The sequence below is a fragment of the Bufo bufo genome, chromosome 5 (assembly GCF_905171765.1).
Source record: "Bufo bufo chromosome 5, aBufBuf1.1, whole genome shotgun sequence".
Taxonomy (NCBI): domain Eukaryota; kingdom Metazoa; phylum Chordata; class Amphibia; order Anura; family Bufonidae; genus Bufo; species Bufo bufo.
In genome coordinates, this window is record NC_053393.1 from 205,883,388 (window position 1) to 205,911,124 (window position 27,737).

Sequence of the window (27,737 nt, forward strand, 5' to 3'; positions counted from 1 at the left end):
GACACTGAAGCCTACCCATATTATGGTCCAGACCCCCAGTGGGACATGCAGTATATGCAGTCGGGAGGAGAAAATTGGCTTACTTATGCACCATACTGGTATGATAGACCACATAAGACGGTTCACAAGCAGAAGGCAGAGAACCAGGAGGGATATAAAAAGAGACATGAGTTAGAAAAAGAATTGACAAGGGGTTCACTCCAGCAGCCCCCTCCTCCCTATTTAGGAAATATCCCACAGATATATCCATCCCTTTCAAAAGATGACTTAGATTTACTGGCTACATATACTGCTACTAATATCCAACCACCTACAGCTCCCCAGCTCCTGCAGCCACCTCCGCAGTTGCCACAACCTATGCCTGATCAAAGTGGTCAGGATCCAGCGGCTGGTTGAGACGGGATATATTCTATCAACCACTAAAAACTTTTGCCACAAGTAACTGCACCTGTGAAGTCCACATATTTTTTTCTTTCTGTACTGAAATAGGCCACTAAACACTTTCAATACATATAACTGCAGAAGTGAACTGAGAATATATTTTTCTTTTTGTACTGAAATAGGCCACTAAACGCTTTTAGCAGAAATAAATGCACCAGTGAAGTGCGTAAATATTTTTCTTTCTGTCCTAAAATAGGCCACTAAACGCTTTTGCCACAAATAAGTGCACCTGTGAAGTGCGTTTATTTTTTTCTTTCTGTCCTGAAATATGCCACTAAACGCTTTTGCCACAAATATGTGCACCAGTGAAGTGCGTATATATTTTTCTTTCTGTACTGAAATAACTTAACTTGAGAATATATTTTTCTATTTGTACTGAAATAGGCCAGTAAAAGCTTTTAGCAAAAATAAATGCACCAGTGAAGTGCGTATATATTTTTCTTTCTGTCCTGAAATAGGCCACTAAATGCTTTTGCCACAAATAAGTGCACCAGTGAAGTGCGTATATATTTTTCTTTCTGTACTGAAATAGGCCACTAAATGCTTTTGCCACAAATAAGTGCATGAGTGAAGTGCGTATATTTTTTCTTTCTGTACTAAAATAGGCCACTAAACGCTTTCAACACATATTACTTCAGAAGTGAACTGAGAATATATTTTTCTATTTGTACTGAAATAGGCCAGTAAATGCTTTTAGCAGAAATAAATGCACCAGTGAAGTGCGTATATATTTTTCTTTCTGTACTGAACTAGACCACTAAATGCTTTTGCCACAAGTAACTGTACCTTTGAAGTGCGCATATTTTTTTCTTTCTGTACTGAAATAGGCAACTAAACGCTTCCAACACATATAACTGTAGAAGTAAACTGAGAATATATTTTTCTTTTTGTACTGAAATAGGCCACTAAACGCTTTTGCCACAAATAAGTGCACGAGTGAAGTGCGTATATATTTTTCTTTCTGTACTGAAATATGCCACTAACTGCTTTTGCCACAAATAAGTGCATAAGTGAAGTGCGTATATTTTTTTCTTTCTGTACTGAAATAGGCCACTAAATGCTTTCAACACATATAACTTCAGTAGTGAACTGAGAATATATTTTACTATTTGTACTGAAATAGGCCACTAAAGGCTATTAGCAGAAATAACTGCACCACTGAAGTGCGTATATTTGTTCTTTCTGTACTGAAATAGGCCACTAAACATTTTCGCCACAAATAACTGCAACAGTGAACTGAGAATATATTTTTCAATTTGTACTAAAATAGGCCACTAAACGCCTTTGCCACAAATAAGTGCACCAGTCAAGTGCGTATATTTTTTTCTTTCTGTACTGAAATAGGCCACTAAACGCTTTCTCCACAAATAACTGCAACAGTGAACTGAGAATATATTTTTCTATTTGTACTGAAATAGGCCAGTAAATGCTTTTAGCAGAAATAAATGCACCAGTGAAGTGCGTATATATTTTTCTTTCTGTACTGAACTAGACCACTAAACACTTTTACCACAAGTAACTGCACCTGTGAAGTGCGCATATTTTTTTCTTTCTGTACTGAAATAGGCCACTAAATGCTTTCAATACATATAACTGCAGAAGTGAACTGAGAATATATTTTTCTTTTTGTACTGAAATAGGCCACTAGACGCTTTTAGCAGAAATAAATGCACCAGTGAAGTGCGTAAATATTTTTCTTTCTGTCCTGAAATAGGCCACTAAACGCTTTTGCCACAAATAAGTGCACCTGTGAAGTGCATTTATTTTTTTCTTTCTGTACTGAAATAACTTAACTTGAGAATAACTTAACTTGAGAATATATTTTTCTATTTGTACTGAAATAGGCCAGTAAACGCTTTTAGCAGAAATAAATGCACCAGTGAAGTGCGTATATATTTTTCTTTCTGTCCTGAAATAGGCCACTAAATGCTTTCGCCACAAATAAGTGCACCAGTGAAGTGCGTATATTTTTTTCTGTACTGAAATAGGCCACTAAATGCTTTTTATAGAAATAAATGCAACTGTGAAGTGCATATATTTAATTCTTTCTGTACTGAAATAGGCCACTAAACGCTTTCAACACATGTAACTGCAGAAGTGAACTAAAAATATAGGCCAGAAATAAATGCACCAGTGAAGTACATAAATATTTTTCGTTCTGTATTGATGTAGGCCACTAAACGCTTTTGCCACAAATAACTGCTCCAGTGAAGTGTGTATATTTTTTTCTTTCTGTACGTTTTGAACACATATAACTGCAGAAGTGAACTGAGAATATATTTTTCTTTTTCCACAGATATAAGCCACTAAAGTCTTTTCACCATTGCACTTGCACCCCAAGAACAAATAGCTGTAATGACAGAGCTGTATAATGGCTATTTTAATTACCCAAATAATCTTTCCCTGCACTTGTAAATCGCTTTTCTAGCACTGTCCCTAGAGCCTTCTGACGTCTCTCCCTGCACTAAGATGCTATGAAATAATTCCTCCCTATCCTTTCCCTGCACTTATAAATAGTTTTTTCAGTTTCTTTGTTCACAATGAGGTTTTTCCTATTGCTGTCCCTAGCGCCTTCTCGCGTCTGTCCCTGCACTCAGAACGCTGAAAAATGCCAGAATCTAAAATGGCTGCTGTATTTATAGGGCTGTGACATCACAGGGCTGGCTGGCTGCTGATTGGCTGCATGCATGCATGTCAATCTGGGTGATCCCGCCTTCCCAGAGTTCCTTGCCCCATGTCCTCAGTCCTCACATGTGTAGCCGCCATTTTAGGATTAATTGCGATTCGTTACCACGAAGCGCAAGGAAATTCGCATTCGTTGCGAATCGAATTTTTCCTGAAATTCGGATAAAATTCCACTTCGTCAGCTTCAATTCGCTCATCTCTAGTCTTGGATAGGGGAAATAGTTGCTGGAATCTCCACCAGAGAGATGCTCCATCCGGAGGCGGGAGAGGTCGCTTGGCTGCTGGTGTCGGCGCCATCTTTACGGCGCCTGCTCCTTCTCAAAATAATGCTCCAGGTTGTTGTTCAGCTTTGGAAGTTTCTGCTTTTTCCCCCCCATGTTTCCTAGTTGGCTTCCAGCCAGTTCGGTTCAGAAGGAGCCTAGGAGGTAAGAGGGAATGCTGCTGTCTAGTCGCGTGGTGCAGGAGCTCAAACACTATGCGGCCATCTTCCTCGGTGGCCTAGCCACGCCCCCGGTCAGATATTTTTAAAAATGTGAAACAAGACGATCCTCCTGAGTCTCCAGTTGTTTCTTTTCCATTATGATGATGAGGATAATGCATATTTTTCTCTCCCTGTTTTATTCAGTTTTTTGGTCACCAAGAGTTGCCTTTTGCAACGCTAGCTTCGGCCTGAAATACCCACAATGCAGTTAATACTCCATCAAACGAAAGACCTGCTTGATATAAAATGTTTGGAGGCTGAATGGTCCAAAGATAAACATAATTAAAAACTTTTTGGGAAAGTGGAGGTGCAGTGACCTAGTGAGCACTGCTAATAATAGGATATTGTATATTTCATGTAATACTATGTTATGTGAATTGTATGTAACTCCTGGCTGAACAACAGAGTTAAACCCAGATCCTAGGCAACCATCGCTGGGAAGGGTCGGGCCCTACCCTTTGGGGTTTGGCTCCTTCCTATGTGCTAACAGTCAGTAAGTAGATGAGGCAGTGTGAGCAGCCTGCAGGAGCCTAAGTCCTGTGAGCATCTACAGTCAGGATTTTGGCCCAGAAAGGAACTCCAAGGAAGTTACCAGACTGAATGAGGACAAAGAATATTACTCCAGAGGTTGAGCAGCCAAACTAAAAGGTGCAAGGGAAGAGTCTGCGGAGGTACCGCTTATGTTTTGGCTACTGGACTCTACAACCCTTGGCTGAGTTTAAATAGCCTCAAACCAACCATCCCAGAGGGACATATTATTAGTCTGACTAAGGATCTACACTCCGCAGTAGGCATTGTAAAAAGGTTTGTGAGCACTGCATCCTCAGGCTGGATCAGAGTGTAGAATCGACTGATATAAGTGTGTATCTTCATAAGGTACATGGAGACAACCCTCCTGATTCAGCCCAGACCCTAATGTGGTCATTTATTATTTCTTATAAGCCACTTTGTCGTATTTTGGTCACAGATTTGTGACAAAATCTATGACTTTATCCCGCTCACGCCACTTTTGTGAAGTGGTGGAAAAGGGGGCGTGGCATGAATGCATCTCATTCATCATTTTCCAAACCATTTTATGGTGTGGCAAATGGTCTTAAACTACACCAGCAAGAGGGCTGGCATAGATGAAAGCATGTCGCACGGCCTGCGAAAGCAAGAGCCAAAGAGGCACCTGCGCCTCTACATAGCTTTGGCGCATCCACCGGCAGCGCAGAGGGATTAAGACTGTTGTATCAATCAACGGTCTTAATATATGTTCCCCTGTGTCTACATTGTCTGTGGATGTATGTGGAAAAACAGTTTTTTCAGTAAAGACTTGTTATATGTTGAACGACACTACCCTCTACATCCCATCCTCTGCTGTTTCCTGTCTTGCACCTCACAAATATCTACACCAAGTGTACCCCCACCTTCCAACAAGCAGGCGACCATAACTGAGGTGTGCCCAGGGGGAAACAGGTGCGCCCCCTCTTCATTGTACAGCCCAGGGGAGCTCTGTAGCAGGACTGCTGCCACCATGAGTAGCGCCGCCATCTGCCACTTTTACCACTTCTGTGTTCTCATCCACCATTCCCCTTCTCAAACAGGGCCTGTTGCAGAGGCATTATCATTATCTGGGTGATGCTGAGAAAGTACATTTGATGGGGCGTTTTACTTGGACAAATTGGTATATGATGCAAAGTTTGCAAGGTAGTTTGCTTACATTAAAGATATCTGGGGCAAGAGAGTTCTGGGTTTGCGGTAGGGTCTTAAAGTAGGGGTCACTGATGTATTGTTCTCAATTCTGGTCCAGAACATATGAGACAGAAAACTAAGAGTAATGAGAGCAAGTACAAAACAAAATGGAACAGATTTAAAGGGGTTTCCTGGGAGTTTCCTCTGGAAAGGTCATGCAGAGGATAGGTCAACCTGGAAAACCCGTTTAAGAGGCAAAAAGGTAAAGGCCTGTTTCAGATGTGGTGGCTTGGTCCATATTGCAAAATATATTGCAAATCTCAGGGTAATGAAAGTCAAAGAAAATACTGTTCAGCTAAATGTTATACATATTGTCATACTGGCCATATTTCTAGAAGATGCTGCTTTGCAGATAGTTTGAAGCAGAGAAAGCATGATAGACCCTGTAATACTGGGAAAGAAAATAAACATGTTTTAGAGTAACTGGACTCTGCCATGTGGTTTTATAGATACGTTTCTAGCAGGAAAAAAGTGGGAAATACTAAAACAGACAAGTATGGGCAACATAAATATAGTTGAGGTGGAACTTTGTATGTTTGTAGTTTCATTGAGTGGTGAATGCAAAAGCAAATAAAACAGAAAAGTATGTAAGCTAAATAACAAAAAATATGTATTCTATTTATATTTTATTAACAAAAAAACAACAACACAGTTTTACATATAAATAACTTTATTTATAAAGCCAACGATTATTCTGTAAAGTCTTACCACAATTGTAAAAAGATGACAATTCTTAGGAAAACAAGCTGAAAACATAGTAGTTATTGGAGGAGAAGGGGGTACACAAAGCATATTCATATGATATAGGATGGATGTATGGTCTGGTTTAGGGTACATTGGAAGGATGGCTGTAAGTTCAACTAAATCAAACTAAACGTTAAACCAGTTTCTACTGTAGATCAAGAAACAGAGCTTTCCCTGTCTTTAATGTTTGGTTACCAGTTGTCCATTTGATTCAAAGCTGCTTTATGTTCTGAATTTAAAACTCAGTATCAATCATATCTTCACTCATCATCAGATTTCAGAAACTTGCTCATGTCCTGAAAAAAGAGTTTCCTGACAAAATGGATTGACAAGAACCATTCCACTGTTTCGGTAATCACCATTGGCTGGGGATCGTGGTTCTGAAAGATGGTCCTAAGGGAAAGGAAATGGAGTGGTCATTATGAAAAGATAAAAATAATTATATAAAAAAATATCAATGGGCCATGTCCCCAAAAACATGCTTTAAGTAAACAAGTTTGTAAAGGTCCCAGACCATAGCTCACAGCAGGGAATTGCTTTTTGTATCTTACAGGGAGCAGGTCAGCTGTGAACCCATTGGAGACAGAGAGGTGGTCCCACCCACAAAGCACGTGATTGAGCTTGGTGAGTGCAAAAGTGCTGAAGAAGGACCTTAGTAATGTGTGCGCTAGGCTGATCATTCTTTTTAAACCTGAATAAAAGCTACTTATTTCATATAAAAGTTCATGGAGTTTATTTGCCCCCATAAGAACTTTTACTTCAAGAAGATGCTAAATCACTCCTAAGTGTTACACATTATAGCAGTAATTTATTAAGACTTTTTCGATCTGCTTTCCCTGACAGCCACTTCCAGGAAAAGGAAGGGAAGGCAGAGGAAACAGGAGGAGCAAAGATGCACAGAGTGACTTGGGCCTGTCTTGATGCACTTGACTGCTCATTTGCATATTGATTAAAAGTGCTTTTTCTCCAGAACGAAGCAGCGGATTGCTAAGTGAAAGTTATCATTACATTCTACTGAGTTAGTCCTATAAGGCATTGGTTTAACAAGGAATTTCCTGATGAAAGATTCCCTTTAAAATATGTATAGCCCCATAAGGCTCCATTCACACGTCTGTGGTGTGTTGCGGACCCACAAATTGCGGATCCGCAACACACCCGCCCGACACCCCAAGCTGCGGACAAGAATAGGACATGTTCTATCTTTTGCGGAGCTGCGGACCTGAAGATCGGGGCCACGCTCTGCAAATGCGGATGCTGACAGCACACTGTGTGCTGTCCGCATCCATTACGTCCCCATAGAAAATGAATGGATCCGCACCCGTTCCGCAAAATTGCGGAACGGATGTCGACCCATTTGCGGAAGTGTGAATGGAGCCTAACTAAACATCAAGAACAGAGTGGGGTGTCCTATCTAGTGCATTACCTCTGATGTCTCCAGAGATTGGATCTCTCGTGGTAACTCCACAGCATGCTTGTTGAAATAGTCCATTGTAATTGCATTATTCCAGTAACTTAAATTATTCTCAGGATTAGAAGCCTTCTTTTTCCGTCTCATGCAGCACACAGTCAGTAAGACAGCTACAAATAAAACATGACATAAAGGTTACAGGTTGTCTATTGGAAAAATGCACTACACATAAGATGAGGTTTACATATGGTATATTAAATATAAAATCTATTATCTGTTTCATTTATTTTATTTATTACCTTTTTTTTTTAGAAAACTTCCTATTACCAGATGATAATTTTGGTGCATCTTAGCCCACTAGGCAGGTTAGGCTACTTTCACATATATGTTTTTGCTGTCTGGTTTTGAGATCCGGCATGGGATCTCTAAACGACAGTAAAATGCATCCGTTTGAATAATACAACCGGCTGCATCCGTTTATAATGGATCCGGTTGTATTATATCAAAGATGAAAATGCAGATTCCGGAACTAAAACCATTGTAAGTCAATGGGCATGTTCAGTTTCCCATTCCGCACACAAAAAATTGCTTGCAACGTTTTTTTGTCTGGCATGGGAATGCAACAAACTGGAACGGAATGCATTCTGGCATTCGGCAGAATTTGGCCAAGGCTATAGCAGTAAGCGGGGCCGCTGTAACAATAGGGTGAACCGCGCACATGCACCGGGCCCACCAGCGGCAGGTCATATGACTCAAGCCTCAGCTGTCGTGAATTCAGAGTTGAATTGTGGTTTTTACAGTAATTAACGGCAAAAACGTGCAATACAGTGACCCCTAGATATGTGTAGGAGAGCGTAAAGGACCTTTGAGATACAATTGGTTGTGCATATCATATGATCATCATCTCAAAGGTCCTTTCCCCTCCAAAGACTCCACAGATGGGTAGTGTCTAGATATTATTATTTTTATACTACAGTATGTCTACTGGGGGCACTATAAGGCCTCCTGCACACGACCGTTGTGTGCACCCGTGGCCGTTGTGCCGTTTTCCGTTTTTTTTCGCGGACCCATTGACTTTCAATGGGTCCGTGAAAAAAACAGAAAATGCACCGTTTTGCAGCCGCATCCGTGATCCGTGTTTCATGGCCGTGAAAAAAATAAGACCTGTCCTATTTTTTTCACGGCCAACGGTTCACGGACCCATTCAAGTCAATGGGTCCGTGAAAGAACACGGATGCACACAAGATTGGCATCCGTGTCTGTGATCCGTGGCCGTAGGTTAGTTTTTATACAGACGGATCCGAAGATCCGTCTGCATAAAGCTTTTTCAAAGCTGAGTTTTCACTTCGTGAAAACTCAGAACCGACAGTATATTCTAACACAGAAGCGTTCCCATGGTGATGGGGACGCTTCTAGTTAGAATACACTACAAACTGTGTACAAGACTGCCCCCTGCTGCCTGGCAGCCCTGATCTCTTACAGGGGGCCGTGATCAGCACAATTAACCCCTTCAGGTGCGGCACCTGAAAGGGTTAATTGTACTATCATATCCCCCTGTAAGAGATCAGGGCTGCCAGGCAGCAGGGGGCAGACCCCCCCCTCCCCAGTTTGAATATCATTGATGGCCAGTGCGGCCCCCCCCCCCCCCCCCCTCTATTGTAATTATTCGTTGGTGGCACAGTGTGCGCCCCCCATCCCTCTATAGCATTAACAACATTGGTGGCCAGTGTGCGGCCTCCCATCTTTCCCCCCCCCCATCATCATTGGTGGCAGCGGAGTTCCGATCGGAGTCCCAGTTTAATCGCTGGGGCTCCGATCGGTAACCATGGCAACCAGGACGCTACTACAGTCCTGGTTGCCATGGTTACATAGCAATAGTACAATAGTAGAAGATTCATACTTACCGGCTGCTGCGATGTTCGTGTCCGGCCGGGAGCTCCACCTACTGGTAACTGACAGCCTCAGGTCTGTGCGGCGCATTGCTAAATGAACTGTCACTTACCAGTAGGAGGAGCTCCCGGCCGGACACGAACATCGCAGCTCCCAGGTAAGTATGAATCTTTTACTATTGTACTATTGCTAGTAACCCGCTGCCACCAATGATCGGGGGGGGGGGGGGGGGGGGGGGAGATGGGAGGCCGCACACTGGCCACCAATGTTGTTAATGCTATAGAGGGAGGGGGGGGGCCGATGGGGGGCGCACACTGTGCCACCAACGATTTATTACAATAGAGGGAGGAAGGGGGGGGGGGCGGGGGGGCGCACACTGTGCCACCAACGATTTATTACAATAGAGGGAGGAAGGGGGGGGCCGCACACTGTGCCACCAACGAATTATTACAATAAAGGGAGGAAGGGGGGGGGGGGGGCGCACTCGCCACCAATGATATTCAAACTGGGGAGGGGGGGGGGTCTGCCCCCTGCTGCCTGGCAGCCCTGATCTCTTACAGGGGGATATGATAGTACAATTAACCCCTTCAGGTGCGGCACTTGAGGGGTTAATTGTGCTGATCACGGCCCCCTGTAAGAGATCGGATGCTGCTAGGCAGCAGGGGGCAATCATGTACACAGTTTGTAGTATATTCTAACTAGAAGCGTCCCCATCACCATGGGAACGCCTCTGTGTTAGAATATACTGTCGGAAATGAGGTTTCACGATCTAACTCATATCCGACAGTATATTCTAACATAGAGGCGTTCCCATGGTGATAGGGACGCTTCAAGTTAAAATATACCATCGGATTGGAGAAAACTCCGATCCGATGGTATAAAAGGGACTCCAGACTTTACATTGAAAGTCAATGGGGACGGATCCGTTTGAAATGGCACCATATTGTGTCAACGTCAAACGGATCCGTCCCCATTGACTTGCATTGTAATTCAGGACGGATCCGTTTGGCTCCGCACGGCCAGGCGGACACCAAAACGACTTTTTTTTCATGTCCGTGGATCCTCCAAAAATCAAGGAAGACCCACGGACGAAAAAACGGTCACGGATCACGGAAAAACGGGACCCGTTTTTGCGGACCGCAAAAAAATACGTTCGTGTGCAGGAGGCCTAAGGGGCATTATAACTACTGGGGGCTCTACAAGGAGCCTTAAGGAGGGACCTTTTTTCACTACTGGAGGCACACTATGGAGCATTATATCTTTTGGAGGAACTATGGGTATCATTATATCTACTGGGGGCACTATAGGGAGCATTATATCTCCTGGGGATATTAGAGGGAGCATTATAACTACTGGGAATACTATAAGGGGCATTATAACTACTGGGGGCTCTATAGGTGGCCTTATGGAGAAGCCTTTTTTTTTTTTTTTTTACTACTGGGAGCACTTTAGGGGCCCTAATAATAATTTGTGATCTTTGTGGGCAATACTATTATTGAGCACAATGTGGAGGGCACTATTACTAATAAGAGTACTGTTGAAGGGCATTATCACTGCAGGGGGTACTAATATTTCATAAATATAGTATTTGGGGGCATTGAAGAGCACAACGGGCACAATATTGGGGGTAGCAGTTGGATAACACTATTGGGACACTAAGAGAAGGAGGATGATAGAAAACTGAGGAACCTAAGATGTCTGTGTGTCAAACTCTGCAGAGACAAGACATGGCTGAAAGAAATCATTGTGTGTTTTCTGTGCCGAATGGAAAAGATGAGGAAAAAGAATGTCTACATTAATGAGGCATATAGTGCTGTATTCTCCTGTATGTATGATGTTCTGAATATCCATCCAAATATGCCTTTAGTACTAGGGATTGTTCTCAAATCTTTTGAGGCCATATCAATGCCCCTGTTGAATACAATGGTGAAGCAGGGATTAGGCATCTCCCTGATTCACTATTCCCTGGCCTTTGCTCTCTGACCCCAGCAGGCAGGCGTGATGCTTAGCCGAGAGCACAGGCCAAGGATGATGTGTTCTGTTTATCGGGGAAATAGGGCTAGGCGAGTATTATAATTTTTTGTTTTTATGTTATTAAAACTACATGGGCAGCACTATTGTAAGGGAGCTGCACTAATATAAGGGGGAAGCACTACTCTGAGGAGGCAGCATTATTGTGAAGGGTCGCTATGGGTGCAATACTATTTTGAGGGGTACTAAAGGGCAGTACTATTATCAGGGGAGTACTAATAGGTCATTCTTACTATCCATCTGTCCAGACAGCTGCGGGACTTCTGTCAAGGGGCTTTCTTGGCATGAGAGGTGTGGGGAACAAGTGTCTTGAGTTTATCTTCTATCTCCTCCTCTTGAGTACAGTGAGTATTACCCACCTTGTTTTTAACAATCTGCACTATTTCTACCTTTGGTCTGAACTCCTTGTTTGACAAAGTGTTTCTTTGCCATTTTTCTCTACAATTGGGTTTGGAAGCTTTGCTTCAATATTCTTCCTTCTTCCTTGACATGCTACAATCAGATAATATTTTGTTTGCAAATTTCTAGAAGATGATCTCCTCTTACTTGCTCAAATCTATTTCAGTACTACAATGACCATAATCAGTGAGGCCCCAGAGCTAAATTAGGAGTACATTCTTGTTTCTGAATCAGTTTAACCACTAAGAATAAAATTTATGGGAATCTTTTTGCATGATGATGAACTCAAACAGCAAACTAAACAGAGGAGGGTGAAGAAAATCAGCTTTGGGCCCATCCATTCCATGAGTCTTATATGGTGAATTAGACTTCTTACCTGTATCTACATCATTGGAGCAATAATATAAACTAGAACCAAGCAGGAGACAGAAGAGGGAAAATGTGCAGGACCAGATTTGTATATTGTATACAAAGAGAACCCTATGATGTACAGATGGACAGAATTATATGATGGACCTATATCACAGGGCCCCATAGCAAAACTTTCCCATCCAGTTTCTAAATATGCCTGCGTCAAATACTCCCAGGCAATGCAGAACGCAAAACATGACCTCCCAGATTTCTGATGTATTTACAATTTTTTTTCTTAATTGGAAGAAAATTATTATTAAAAAAATCAAAAAGTCACCCTCCACCTCACCCATTTTATCCAACTTTTATGTCAGAAAAATGGAACAGGTTTTTCGTAAAGTTGATGCTCATTCTGAACACCATATTTCCTAATGTATATGCAGTAACCGAGAGGTCTACTGCAAAGGGTTAACTATTGCCAACAGTTAATTAATGTTAATTAAAGTTAATTTAATGTAGTTAAGTTAAAAGTTATGATTTATTGTTGAAGCATTTAATTCTTTATGCATTGTGTGCAATACATAGATGCTTAACATTGGTAGACTGTTTAGGTTGCCAGAGTGATGGACTTAGCCCACCCCCTTGTTAGTTAGCAGAAAGGAGTCTAGTCTGATCAGAGCTACAGGAAAGATGTGTATGAGAAAGTTCCTGAAGATCAGGCCACAAGTCTAGAGAACCTCTGTCTCTGAGACTACAGCTGCCAAAGGAGCAACTCTACTACCAGTGTACCTCTGAAGAGACCATACTTTATAGAAGGTCCAGAACAGTCCAGGCCATGCAAGATAATGTCAATAAGGTATCCCCTTGTTTATGCCATAAAAGACTTTGCTGCTGTGGAAAGGTCTCTGGGACCTACCATACTGGCCATCCGTATCTTACTGTAGTTCTGCATCCCTCAGTCAAGGAACTGCAGAAGGAGCTGATAAAAATTGAATTGCATGTGCAGCGCCCCGGAGCAAGGGGGTATCTGCAAATTGTTCATTTTTTATGTAATGTAATGTTATGTCATACTATGTATTGCACCCAGTATAACCATATATGGATGGCACAGTCAGGGTTAACAATCCTGGCTCAGCTCTTGTACGAGGTTAGGTGTGGACTGGCTCCACCCCTAGCTCTAGTCAGTTACAGGGAGAGTTTGGAATGGAGAGGAAACTGTAACTTGTGCTCCCTCTTAGGCTCAAAAAGCTACAGAGACTCACTGATCTATGTATAATCAACAGAAGGAGAGGGGTAAGACAAAAGAGATAACTAGGGAGTCTACAGTTTGCATGGCTGAGCACTGGAGCCAGTAACCTGCTACCAAAAGTTTTAGGACTTTACTGCGGTGAGGATCACTATTAACACACCCTTCACATCTGGACATAACCTAGACAGTCGTATCTCTTAACCCCTATATCCTGCAGTGGACATTACAACCACCATTGCAGGATATGATTGCAGAAAGAGACTTGAGACAGATAGAAAGGGAAGAGGGCCATGATTCCTATCCTTGCCTAAATCTATACATAGTTATCTGGAAAGAATAGCACGGTGTACAGTTGGAACTGTGCTTTGATGACAGCTCCTATTTTGCAGTTCAGTAATGAGAAGAGTTTATTCTGCCACATCCAAACACTCAACATCATGGGCACTCAAACTACCATCAGGCAGAAGCCCTAACATCAGAGAGTGTGCCCCGGGGGAAGAAAAAGTACACCCTCCTTTCACTGCATGACCCTCGGGAGCAATGGAGTGAGGAAAGCCACTGTAATTGACTGTAACAGCCAGAACCACTACCACTCACATCCTCCACTCCTGCTCCTCCCGGGCCACTGCACATGGCTGTAGTTATTTTGGAGACATTAGAAAGTGTTTTTAGAGAAAGAGACAGGGAGTACTACAACTACCATCATTCCTGCTGCCCAAACACTGCTATTATGAGGAGACTCTATTTTGGAACTGTGCCTTTTGCTGCTGTCTGTATTACTACTCCTATCATCAATCCAGTAAAGAAAGACAATTTTTTTTATTTATTTTTATTGATGCCATATTGGCATCACCATTCATCCTCTGGCCCTGCATTTGCACTGCTGCTTTGAGCCCAGAAAAACCACCCAACTACCACCAGACAGGAGCCTCAACTCCAGGGTGGACTCTAAGGGAAGAAAGGGTGCACCCTCCTGTCACTGCATGGCCCCAGGAAGTGCCAGGGTGGAGAAAGCTACCGTGAACACGTGAGTACTACAACCACCACCATAGGCAATACTCCTTCTCCCATGCTCGTTTCCCATTCAGGTCACTTCAGATATGCATCAGACAACTGGCATAAATACACTTATAAATCTGCTTCCCTTTACACAGTATATTATAAAACTGACTGCCTGCAGCCACCACTAGGGGGAGCTCAGTGCATCAGGGTTTATACAGTTCCCATTAATATCAAGAAGCTGTAAATAATTAATTTTTACTTTGCTCCCCCAAGTGGTGGTTGCCAGAACATGCAGTAAATCTATGTTGGGAACAGGAGAAACAGTTCATCGCCTATAATGGAATTCGATGGGTTTCCATCACGGAAGATGGCACTTTATCAGACAAAATAGCGCAACAAGCTGCTCTATTTTGTTTAGTATTTTTAACGGCATCTGTGATGGAGCAGAACATACCCTTAGAGCCATTTCATATTTTTTTATTGCAAATAATGCATTTTCCCACATGTGCTATGTGCAGTGAACTATATTTATCATTAGTGCTATTATAGTACAACTTTTTAGTAGTACCAATCAGTAGTGCCAACTCTAGGTCAATCTTTTTATCTGTGGGTTTTGCTGACGTTTTCCCTGCCTGCATACCCTGCATGTTGTCTGTGTTTTCTGACATCAGCACAACTAATGAAATAAATGTGCTGCGGTGCATCTGACTAATAGGTTTCTATTATTTACTTCTGCCATTATTCTACATTTAATCAGGTTGCCATAGTCACTGTACAATCACCCCCACCGTTACTCTCTCTTCTTACCATCATACATTTTAATGTTTCATAAAGCAAATTCATGACAGAGATGCATAAATCTGATGATATCTTTACAATACAGTGAAGAAGTCAAGATTTGTTTGGTAATATTTTATAGAATATAGCATATTGATATATTGGAAATGGTACTTAATAGTTTAAAATCTAAATCATTTACATTACTATAATACGATATTTATTTTCCCATAACAATGTAAGCATATTTTCGAAAGATAGAATACACTCAGTGGCATAGTTATAGGGGCCAAAGTAGCAACTGGGGCTCCTAAGCCAGTGTGGCCCCATCACCACAGTAATACTGATATGGCTGCTAGTTGCCCTGCCAAACTATAATTGGCAATGCACATTTTTAAGCAAGCCAATAAAATTAATGAATCAGACTGCTGCATCACACAGCATGGCAGTGTGCACATGCCAACTACTGTACCTTTTGTCCCTCTCATGGTCCCTTTAATGTTGTTTCATAGCCAAATGGGTATGGTGGCACAGTTACATGATAATTTGCAGCATGTCGTTCGATAAGTCTTAGTGCATGTAAGTTAAGTTCTAAGCCTTAGTTAAAGAAGTACTTGAAATTTTTTTTAGACCCACATTTATAACATCTCTAAGGGTTAAGCTCTTATAGACCTGCACAGACAACCTTACTTCTGGCTGGCACAGCAGCCGTTGGATTAATCTGGAGGTCAGACTGCAGGTCATAGCAGTACCGGGAATGGTATTATTTTATACAGAATAAAGAGAATGGTAAGGTCTTTCACTGTTCTACCCTAATGTTACAAGCAGATACCCCAATAAAACTAGGGAAAGCAATCACTGATGCACATTTCTGGTAATAAGCGTGGGTGGCTATGGACCTCTGCAGATTGCAGGGGTTATCTTTGTGGACAGTGCGGGGATTTATGCTTTGTGGGGTTCCAAGCTGACTTTTTGCACCAGGGTTAATTTTGCACTAGGCCTTCAGTTATACCCCTAAATCCACTAGCAGAGGAAAGGCCTGTCACGAACCAGCGGGTGTGAACCCACTGTGCCACATGTCCTACCTCCACTAAGGGCGTTGTCTAAGTGAACCCCTCAATCTTCACAGTACCCCTAATGGTCGGGATAGACTTTCCTGAGGGGAACACCAGGTCGCTACCTCTTGAGGAGGATTGGCACATGAGGCAGCTGGTCCAGGCAGACCAGGAGGTACGTAAGCAAGGTACCAGAGGTACAGGGATTGTCAGCAGTCTGAGTCATAACCAGGAGCAACAGTGCAGGACCGAAGGATGAGGCAGAGGCGAATTCCAACAGGCAATAGGTCAGGGCAGGCGGCACAGGTCAGGCAATCTGGATCGGCAACAGGAGAATCAAGGCAAGCAGGCAGGGATCAAACAGGTAGCACAGTCCAGGAATACAAGTACGAGTCAGGAACACAAGCAGATATTAGAAACCTTAGCAGGACACAAGGACCTTGGCACTGAGGCATCTGGGAAGGGGGCTGAGCCACTTATATATGTGCATGAGGGCTAGGATTGGTCAGCGAGTGTCACGGATGATGTTGCAGATAGCTGGAACTCATAAATAAACATCCGACTGGCTTGATCCTAAACTAAAGAGCATATGGGTGAGCCCTATAAAACCCTAAGAGCTCTCTCCCTGACTGCTATGCCCATGCAAGGGTCTCGATGGTAGACGATTGCATGCCCACGTACCTAAGACTGTGTGACACCTGAAAACCCTATAATAGTAAGGGGACACGATCACCGGCTCCCTGCACTTAATATGGACGGAGTCAGGGTCACCTAGAATCAAGCCAGCAAGGAAACACAAATAAAGGAAAGGACTTATCTGAGCAAACAGCAGCAGCCTCCAGCAGTGAACACCTCATCCAGGGAGTTGTATAAACCGCAAAGTGAGGCAGTATGGGAGGGAATATAAAGGGAGAAAATTTGTCTATATAGGTGACACATGGGAGAAGGAAAGGAGATGAGAAAGTGAAACCAAAACAAAGAACGTCATGCAAGAGGTAGAGAAGAACATCTGCCAGACCTTCTCATAGAACTGGCGGTGACCGCGAGGTCACATGACCTAACCCATAAAGCACAGGGTGACGCGCGCCGGCCCTTAAGGAAGTGCTGCGGGGAACATGCAGCAAGCATGCTGTGGTCAGGGGTGAGAGGAAATTGGAGCAGATCCCATAACAACAGTACCTACAGAGACAGAGCCCAGGACTGCAGTGGTGAATGGGAAGCACTGTCAGCAGATCACCGATGCCCGGTAAGCAGGGGAACAGCGGCGCACAGCAGCCGCTGTTACAGGGCCTTTTATTGCTCCTCTTATTATACTAGAAACATTCATGCACTTGCCATTTCTTGGAGTAGAAAAGACAAGGGAATAAGATTTATGGATGCACAGGCTGCCGGACACCCTCCACTGTCAAAAAGGAGGTAGTTAACCTTTCAATGATAAAAGAAGCAACTGTGGGGATTCACTCTGCTAGGCAGGGTAAGCGGACGCAGAACAGAGGCAAAAGAAACAGTTTGAAAAACAAAACTTCTGTGTTTATTCACACAGGAGGAAAAAACAAAAGCAACATTTTTCAGTCTTAGTGTTCGTTCACCTTGTTAGCAGGTTTTTTCAGCGGTCCACAACAGGCTTTAGGGGGCCTGTTTCCCCACATGCAGCTCTCAGCCCTCTAGCACGGCACCATGCCTCAGATCCCAAAACAGAGACCTCGATTCTGAGCCCAGCTGCCTATTTAAAGGACAGCCAGGTGCTGCCAAAACCCGGACCAGCACTTAAACTCCGGTCCGGTATTTGATCTCACCTGGCTGGAAATCAGCCCAGCCGCCCATGTTGGGAGGAAAATACCTGCCTTCCCAAACAAAACCCGTTGCTATGTCACACAACATATAATCAATGAAGGGAACCTGTGGAGAAAAATGCAGTGTTCTCATAGGACCTGTCTGTATAGAGCTGTACAGATGATTAAATTGCATCGCGCCATTACTTACAGTGATGGTGATTTGTAGGGGTATCCACTAACTAATCCAAGGTCCATATCAGGACCTACAGCCCACATAGATTTAATTTGGCTGTTCCTGCACTGACTGATACCAGAGAGCAAGAGCATGTACAAACAGCACAATATGGTGTGAAAGGCCTTTCCCTATACTCAGTCAAGCACCTAAGATCCTGTGGTCGCTATTGGGAAACAGATGACTCCGATCAGAAAGGATGTACATGCATTGTAATCACTTCTCATTGTGTAGAACTGATTTCTGACTATTTATTTGGTGGGTATACTAATAGGCAAAGAGCTGAAACACTGTATGAAAGCCTGTCATGTTAGAAAAGTTGTCATATTGATATGCTATCTCCAATATACATTATATATATATATATATATATATATATATTTATTTAGTTTTTTGCATATTTTTTTTTGGGGGGGGGGGGTCTAGAAACTTGTTCCTCTGATCTTTTAAAATCTTGACAACTAACCTGGCTGCTAGTGCTGCATCGATGGGTCCAGGGGCGTAGCTAAAGGCTCATGGGCCCTGGTGCAAGAGCTCAGCTTGGGCCCCCCTTCACTCAACGCTGGTGCACCTAGCTTTTCTGCTGCCCAAAGCAAAATTGAAACGCCCCCCATGCCAATTTCTCAACCTAACCACTTTCCTCCAGTCCTACTGTTAAAGGGGTTGTCCTCTTTTTACTACTGATGACCTATCCTCAGGATAGGTCATCAATATCAGATTGGCAGGGACCCCCAGCACCCCCGCTGATCAGCTGTTTGAAGAGAGGGCAGCGCTCATATGAGAGCTGCTTTCTCTAGTGATGGGACGGGGGATTCGTCGAATCCACGAATCCCTCGAATCTTGCTGGATTCGTGGGATTCGTGGACTCGAATCCCGACGTAATTTGCCTGAAACGAATCCAACGAATCCGGTGGGAGGGACTGGGAGGCGGAACTGGGGGCCGGTGCGTTCACTGTGCTCCGGCCCCTCCGCTCCAGTACAGTTATACAATGTGTAATTCTGATTAATAATCATGCTGCCCCCTCTGTCTGTAGTATAACATTCAATGAATCTTACTTACAGGGCTACTGCTATCGTAATTCAGGACGGCCGGGCAGACGAGCGGCAGCGTCACTGACTGACGTCACCTGCTTGCGCCACCTGCTGCTACTGCTTTCGTAATTCAGGACGGCCGGGCAGACGAGCAGCAGCGTCACTGACTGACGTCACCTGCTTGCGCTGCCTGCTTCATTCATAAAGCAGGCGGCGCAAACAGGTGACGTCAGTCAGTGACGCTGCCGCTCGTCTGCCCGGCCGTCCTGAATTACGATAGCAGTAGCCCTGTAAGTAAGATTCATTGAATGTTATACTACAGACAGAGGGGGCAGCATGATTATTAATCCGAATTACACATTTTATAACTACTGGAGCGGCAATGGGGGGTCTGTGGATGGCACTGTTATAGGGTGGGGGGGGTCTGTGGATGGCACTGTTATAGGGTGGGGGGGGTCTGTGGATGGCACTATTATAGGGTGGGGGGGTCTGTGGATGGCACTGTTATAGGATGGGGGGGTCTGTGGATGGCACTGTTATAGGATGGGGGGGTCTGTGGATGGCACTGTTATGGGGTGGGGGGGTCTGTGGATGGCACTGTTATGGGGTGGGCTGGGTCTGTGGATGGCACTGTTATAAGGTGGGGGGTCTGTGGATGGCACTGTTATGGGGTGGGGGGGGGTCTGTGGATGGCACTGTTATGGGGTGGGCTAGGTCTGTGGATGGCACTGTTATGGGGTGGGCTGGGTCTGTGGATGGCACTGTTATGGGGTGGGCTGGGTCTGTGGATGGCACTGTTATGGGGTGGGCTGGGTCTGTGGATGGCACTGTTATGGGGTGGGCTGGGTCTGTGGATGGCACTGTTATGGGGTGGACTGGGTCTGTGGATGGCACTGTTATGGGGTGGGCTGGGTCTGTGGATGGCACTGTTATAGGATGGGGGCTCTGTGGATGGCACTGTTATAGGATGGGGGGTCTGTGGATGGCACTGTTATAGGATGGGGGTCTGTGGATGGCACTGTTATAGGATGGGGGGGTCTGTGGATGGCACTGTTATGGGGTGGGGGGGTCTGTGGATGGCACTGTTATAGGATGGGGGGATCTGTGAATGCCAGGGGGAGAGGTGAGAGGCACTATGATACTACTGGCACATTGGGGGGAGGCACTATGATACGGGCACATTATGGGGGGAGATGGCACTATGATACGGGCACATTATGGGGGGAGGTGGCACTATGATACGGGCACATTGGGGGGGAGATGGCACTATGATACCGGCACATGGGGGAGGAGAGAGGCACTCCGCACTTGATACTGGCACATGATTAGGGGGGCATCTATGGGGACACTTACTGGCACATTATTGGGGGGCACTATGGGGGCATCTACTGAGGCCACAAAGAAGGGGTATTTTATATGGGGGGCTCTGTGTGGTACTAGTATTATCAGGGGTATTATCTGTTTCTGCAGTATAGTATTGGGAAGCACAGCGGCACAGTATTGGGGGTGTTAGGATGATTTGTCCAGAAGATGGGAGGATGCCCGGCCGTCCTGAATTACGATAGCAGTAGCCCTGTAAGTAAGATTCATTGAATGTTATACTACAGACAGAGGGGGCAGCATGATTATTAATCAGAATTACACATTTTATAACTACTGGAGCGGCAATGGGGGGGTCTGTGGATGGCACTGTTAAGGGGTGGGGGGTGGGTCTGTGGATGGCACTGTTATAGGGTGGGGGGGTCTGTGGATGGCACTGTTATAGGGTGGGGGGGGTCTGTGGATGGCACTATTATAGGGTGGGGGGGGGTCTGTGGATGGCACTATTATAGGATGGGGGGGTCTGTGGATGGCACTGTTATAGGATGGGGGGGGTCTGTGGATGGCACTGTTATGGGGTGGGGGGGTCTGTGGATGGCACTGTTATGGGGTGGGCTGGGTCTGTGGATGGCACTGTTATGGGGTGGGGGGGTCTGTGGATGGCACTGTTATGGGGTGGGGGGTCTGTGGATGGCACTGTTATGGGGTGGGGGGGTCTGTGGATGGCACTGTTATGGGGTGGGCTAGGTCTGTGGATGGCACTGTTATGGGGTGGGCTGGGTCTGTGGATGGCACTGTTATGGGGTGGGCTGGGTCTGTGGATGGCACTGTTATGGGGTGGGCTGGGTCTGTGGATGGCACTGTTATGGGGTGGGCTGGGTCTGTGGATGGCACTGTTATGGGGTGGGCTGGGTCTGTGGATGGCACTGTTATGGGGTGGACTGAGTCTGTGGATGGCACTGTTATGGGGTGGGCTGGGTCTGTGGATGGCACTGTTATAGGATGGGGGCTCTGTGGATGGCACTGTTATAGGATGGGGGCTCTGTGGATGGCACTGTTATAGGATGGGGGGTCTGTGGATAGCACTGTTATAGGATGGGGGGTCTGTGGATGGCACTGTTATAGGATGGGGGGGTCTGTGGATGGCACTGTTATGGGGTGGGGGGTCTGTGGATGGCACTGTTATAGGATGGGGGTCTGTGGATGGCACTGTTATGGGGTGGGGGGGTCTGTGGATGGCACTGTTATAGGATGGGGGGATCTGTGAATGCCAGGGGGAGAGGTGAGAGGCACTATGATACTACTGGCACATTGGGGGGAGGCACTATGATACGGGCACATTATGGGGGGAGATGGCACTATGATACGGGCACATTATGGGGGGAGGTGGCACTATGATACGGGCACATTATGGGGGGAGGTGGCACTATGATACGGGCACATTATGGGGGGAGGTGGCACTATGATACGGGCACATTGGGGGGGAGATGGCACTATGATACCGGCACATGGGGGAGGAGAGAGGCACTCCGCACTTGATACTGGCACATGATTAGGGGGGCATCTATGGGGACACTTACTGGCACATTATTGGATGGCACTGTGGGGCCACTTCTTATTGGCACATTATTGGGGGGCACTATGGGCAGGGCCGGTTCTAGGTGAAATGGGGCCCTGGGGCGGAAAACAATAAGGGCCCCCCCCCCCCCACATGACACTTGCTGACTTTAACGTCCCTTATTGTAAACAAATGCAAGTGGCAAAGCAAGATGTACAAATAAAAATCCCCCTAAATGCACATTTCTCCAGTCCAACTGACTCCAAACAGAACCAGGGCGGGCTAGTACACTGGCACGGGTGAGATGGTGCCTGGGATGGATCCGACCCAGTTTAATCAACTAACCTACCAGACTGGGATGGATCCCGATCCATTTTAATCAACCAGTTACTGGTAGGTTGGTTGATTAAACTGGGTCGGATCTATCCATCCCAGGCACCATCTCACCCGTCCCAGTGCCAGTATGCCCCGCCAACCCTGGCTCCCGGCGGTGTTCAGCATATATTGACAAGAATCTGGGGCATTACATGATGTAATACCACCCAACTTTCCTACTGTCCAGCATTGCACATGCGCAGAGACATGAGAAAAGTGTGAGGAAGTGAGTGCCCCCCCTCCCCCATCCCCTGTGTCATGCAGGACAGCTGGGAGACACTGACATTACTTACTATTAGAGATGAGCGAACTTCTGTTTTAAGTTCGGCGTCTAAAGTTCGGCTTCCGGTTAGCGGAGGATCCCGATATGGATTCCGAATTCCGTTGTGGTCTGTGGTAGCGGAATCAATAATGGTCATTATTGATTCCGCTACCACGGACCACAACGGAATTCGGAATCCATATCGGGATCCTCCGCTAACCGGAAGCCGAACTTTAGACGCCGAACTTAAAACAGAAGTTCGCTCATCTCTACTTGCTATCCTGCATGACACATGTGCAGAGACAGGAGTCTCTGGGAAAGCTGGGTGACCCCCTCCCCTCTGCCTTTCCATGTTCTTATTATCTGCATTTATGCCTTGCAGGATAGCAGGAAATCTGAGTGACATTACATGATGTAATAGCACTCAGCTTTTCTGCTGTCCTGCATGGCACATGTGGAGAGACATGAGAATAGTCTGAGAAAGCTGAGTATAAGGGCTACTTTCACACTTGCGTTCAGATCGGGTCCGTCTGATGTCTGCACAGACGGATCCGCTCCTATAATGCAGACGATGGGATCCGTTCAGAACGGATCCGTCTGCATTGTATTTCAGAAAAAAATCTAAGTGTGAAAGTTAGTCAGACGGATCCGTCCAGACTTTACATTGAAAGTCAATGGGGGACGGATCTGTTTGAAATTCAGCCATATTGTGTCATCTTCAAACGGATCCGTCCCCATTGACTTACATTGTAAGTCAGGACGGATCCGCTTGCCTCCGCACGGCCAGGCGGACACCCGAACGCTGGCAGACGGATGCATTCTCAGCGGATCCGCGTCCACTCAGAATGCATTGGGGCCGTACGGATGCGTTCGGGGCCGCTTGTGAGACCCTTCAAACGGAGCTCACAAGCGGAACCCCGAACGCAGGTGTGAAAGTAGCCTAACACAACTCCCACCTCCCCTCATATCTTCTCCTACCTCTGCACTTGTGCCATACAGGACATCAGGAAAGCTGAGTCACATTACATAATAGCACCCAGCTTTCCTCCTGTTCTGAATGGCATATGTGCAGAGGAATAGCCTGGGAAAGCTGAGTGACCCCCCTCCCTCCACACATACACCTCTGCACAGTCCTCACCTACAAGTCGTCACTTCATTACTGGTAGGCTTGTGGCAATCCAGAGGAATCAGGCGGGAGGCGGAGCTAGGAGGCGGGAGGCGGAGCTAGGAGGCGGGGCTAGCAGACGGGAGAAAGTTAGGAAGATAGATGGGGGGGGACTCTCCTCCACTGGGGGACCCCCTTCCTCACGGGTCCCATAGCAGCTGCGTGGTCTGCCTATGGTAGGTACGCCACTGCTTTGCATCTCCTTCAATACAAGTTCTCTGCTCGGGGCAGGGGGGGCGGAGCCTGTGGCAACATAACATACGTCAGCTAGACGTGCCTGCCTTGCCTGTGCTGTGCATGCCGCTGCTCCAGTCTCGGATCTCTTAAAGAGACAAGCAGCGCAGCGCAGCCTCCAGGCTCCAGCCCAGTTTTAATTACATTACTGCGGCACGGCGCCACACAGGCACACAATAGAATTATAGATATAATAGTAGTTGCGGCCGGGCCGGCGCTGGGGGCCCCTAAGGAGTCGGGGGCCCGGGGGCAATTGCCCCCCTTGCCTCTATGGTAGCGCCGGCCCTGACTATGGGGGCATCTACTGAGGCCACAAAGAAGGGGTATTTTATATGGGGGGCTCTGTGTGGTACTAGTATTATCAGCAGTATTATCTGTTTCTGCAGTATAGTATTGAGGAGCACAGCGGCACAGTATTGGGGGTGTTAGGATGATTTGTCCAGAAGATGGGAGGATGATGGAAAAGTAGTAAACTAAGATTTTTTTTTTGTCAAGCTGCAGAGACGAAAAATGGCTGAAAAATGGTGGTCTGGTCTGAAGGTCTGAAAGGAGAAGATGAGGAAAGAGAACATCTACAAGAGACGTCACTGGATGTAAGAGGTATGGGGCTGTATTACCCTGTATGTTCTGTAGGGATAGGAGCAGGGGTCATAGCAGGGGTCATCGCAGTCATATAGGGTGCGACCATGACTGGGAGGTGGAGGTTCAGGCAAACTGACGGAGTCTGACTTTGTTTCTTACACCGTGCGTTCACACAATTATGTACAGGATTCGTAGGATTCGAGATTAGAAAGATTCGATATATTCGAGAACCTTTTCGGATTCGGATTCGAAAAAAATTGGATTCGTCCCACCTCTAGCTTTCTCTGCTCTGTTCACCTGCTCGGCCTAGCATTTGCAGCGATGAGCAGGTAAACAAAGCAGAGAAGGCAGCGCTCATACAAAGCCAGGACAACCCCTTTAACCACCTCCGGACCGCCTAACACAGGATCGCGTTCCGGAGGTGGCAGCGCTGCGCACAGTCACGCATATACGCGTCATCTCGCGAGACGCGAGACTTCCTGTGAACGCGCGCACACAGGCGCGCGCGCTCACAGGAACGGAAGGTAAGAGAGTTGATCTCCAGCCTGCCAGCGGCGATCGTTCGCTGGCAGGCTGGAGATGTGTTTTTTTTAACCCCTAACAGGTATATTAGACGCTGTTTTGATAACAGCGTCTAATATACCTGCTACCTGGTCCTCTGGTGGTCCCCTTTGTTTGGATCGACCACCAGAGGACACAGGTAGCTCAGTAAAGTAGCACCAAGCACCACTACACTACACTACACCCCCCCCCGTCACTTATTAACCCCTTATTAGCCCCTGATCACCCCTAATCACCCCTGATCACCCCATATAGACTCCCTGATCACCCCCCTGTCATTGATTACCCCCCTGTCATTGATCAACCCCCTGTAAAGCTCCATTCAGACGTCCGCATGATTTTTACGGATCCACTGATAGATGGATCGGATCCGCAAAACGCATCCGGACGTCTGAATGAAGCCTTACAGGGGCGTGATCAATGACTATGGTGATCACCCCATATAGACTCCCTGATCACCCCCCTGTCATTGATTACCCCCCTGTCATTGATTACCCCCCTGTAAAGCTCCATTCAGATGTCCGCATGATTTTTACGGATGCACTGATACATGGATCGGATCCGCAAAACGCATCCGGTCGTCTGAATGAAGCCTTACAGGGGCATGATCAATGACTGTGGTGATCACCCCCCTGTCATTGATTACCCCCCTGTAAAGCTCCATTCAGATGTCCGCATGATTTTTACGGATGCACTGATAGATGGATCGGATCCGCAAAACGCATCCGGACGTCTGAATGAAGCCTTACAGGGGCATGATCAATGACTGTGGTGATCACCCCATATAGACTCCCTGATCACCCCCCTGTCATTGATTACCCCCCTGTCATTGATTACCCCCCTGTAAAGCTCCATTCAGATGTCCGCATGATTTTTACGGATGCACTGATAGATGGATCGGATCCGCAAAACGCATCCGGACGTCTGAATGAAGCCTTACAGGGGCATGATCAATGACTGTGGTGATCACCCCATATAGACTCCCTGATCACCCCCCTGTAAAGCTCCATTCAGATGTCCGCATGATTTTTACGGATGCACTGATACATGGATCGGATCCGCAAAACGCATCCGGTCGTCTGAATGAAGCCTTACAGGGGCATGATCAATGACTGTGGTGATCACCCCCCTGTCATTGATTACCCCCCTGTAAAGCTCCATTCAGATGTCCGCATGATTTTTACGGATGCACTGATAGATGGATCGGATCCGCAAAACGCATCCGGACGTCTGAATGAAGCCTTACAGGGGCATGATCAATGACTGTGGTGATCACCCCATATAGACTCCCTGATCACCCCCCTGTCATTGATTACCCCCCTGTCATTGATTACCCCCCTGTAAAGCTCCATTCAGATGTCCGCATGATTTTTACGGATGCACTGATAGATGGATCGGATCCGCAAAACGCATCCGGACGTCTGAATGAAGCCTTACAGGGGCGTGATCAATGACTGTGGTGATCACCCCATATAGACTCCCTGATTACCCCCCTGTCATTGATTACCCCCCTGTAAAGCTCCATTCAGATGTCCGCATGATTTTTACGGATGCACTGATAGATGGATCGGATCCGCAAAACGCATCCGGACGTCTGAATGAAGCCTTACACGGGCGTGATCAATGACTGTGGTTATCACCCCATATAGACTCCCTGATCACCCCCCTGTCATTGATCACCCCCCTGTCATTGATCACCCCCCTGTCATTGATCACCCCCCTGTCATTGATCACCCCCCTGTAAGGCTCCATTCAGATATTTTTTTGGCCCAAGTTAGCGGAATTTTTTTTTTTTTTCTTACAAAGTCTCATATTCCACTAACTTGTGTCAAAAAATAAAATCTCACATGAACTCACCATACCCCTCACGGAATCCAAATGCGTAAAATTTTTTAGACATTTATATTCCAGACTTCTTCTCACGCTTTAGGGCCCCTAGAATGCCAGGGCAGTATAAATACCCCACATGTGACCCCATTTCGGAAAGAAGACACCCCCAGGTATTCCGTGAGGGGCATATTGAGTCCATGAAAGATTGAAATTTTTGTCCCAAGTTAGCGGAACGGGAGACTTTGTGAGAAAAAAATTAAAAATATCAATTTCCGCTAACTTGTGGCAAAAAAAAAAAAATTTCTATGAACTCGCCATGCCCCTCATTGAATACCTTGGGGTGTCTTCTTTCCAAAATGGGGTCACATGTGGGGTATTTATACTGCCCTGGCATTCTAGGGGCCCCAAAGCGTGAGAAGAAGTCTGGTATCCAAATGTCTAAAAATGCCCTCCTAAAAGGAATTTGGGCACCTTTGCGCATCTAGGCTGCAAAAAAGTGTCACACATCTGGTATCGCCGTACTCAGGAGAAGTTGGGGAATGTGTTTTGGGGTGTCATTTTACA

The 27,737-nt window shown here is 45.9% G+C and overlaps 1 protein-coding gene across 1 annotated transcript in view; it reads right to left on the minus strand.

The window, feature by feature from the left end:
* Positions 1 to 6,029: 6,029 nt before the first annotated feature.
* The window catches only part of TMEM108 (transmembrane protein 108), a 312,590-nt gene continuing 290,882 nt past the window's right edge, over positions 6,030 to 27,737 (minus strand). The window contains exons 5-6 of the mRNA XM_040433339.1: positions 7,509 to 7,663; positions 6,030 to 6,478 (exon numbers count right to left, since the gene is read on the minus strand). Of these exons, the coding sequence (XP_040289273.1) occupies positions 6,356 to 6,478; positions 7,509 to 7,663 (278 nt within the window). The 3' untranslated portion in view covers positions 6,030 to 6,355. The remainder of the gene's footprint in view (positions 6,479 to 7,508; positions 7,664 to 27,737) is intronic.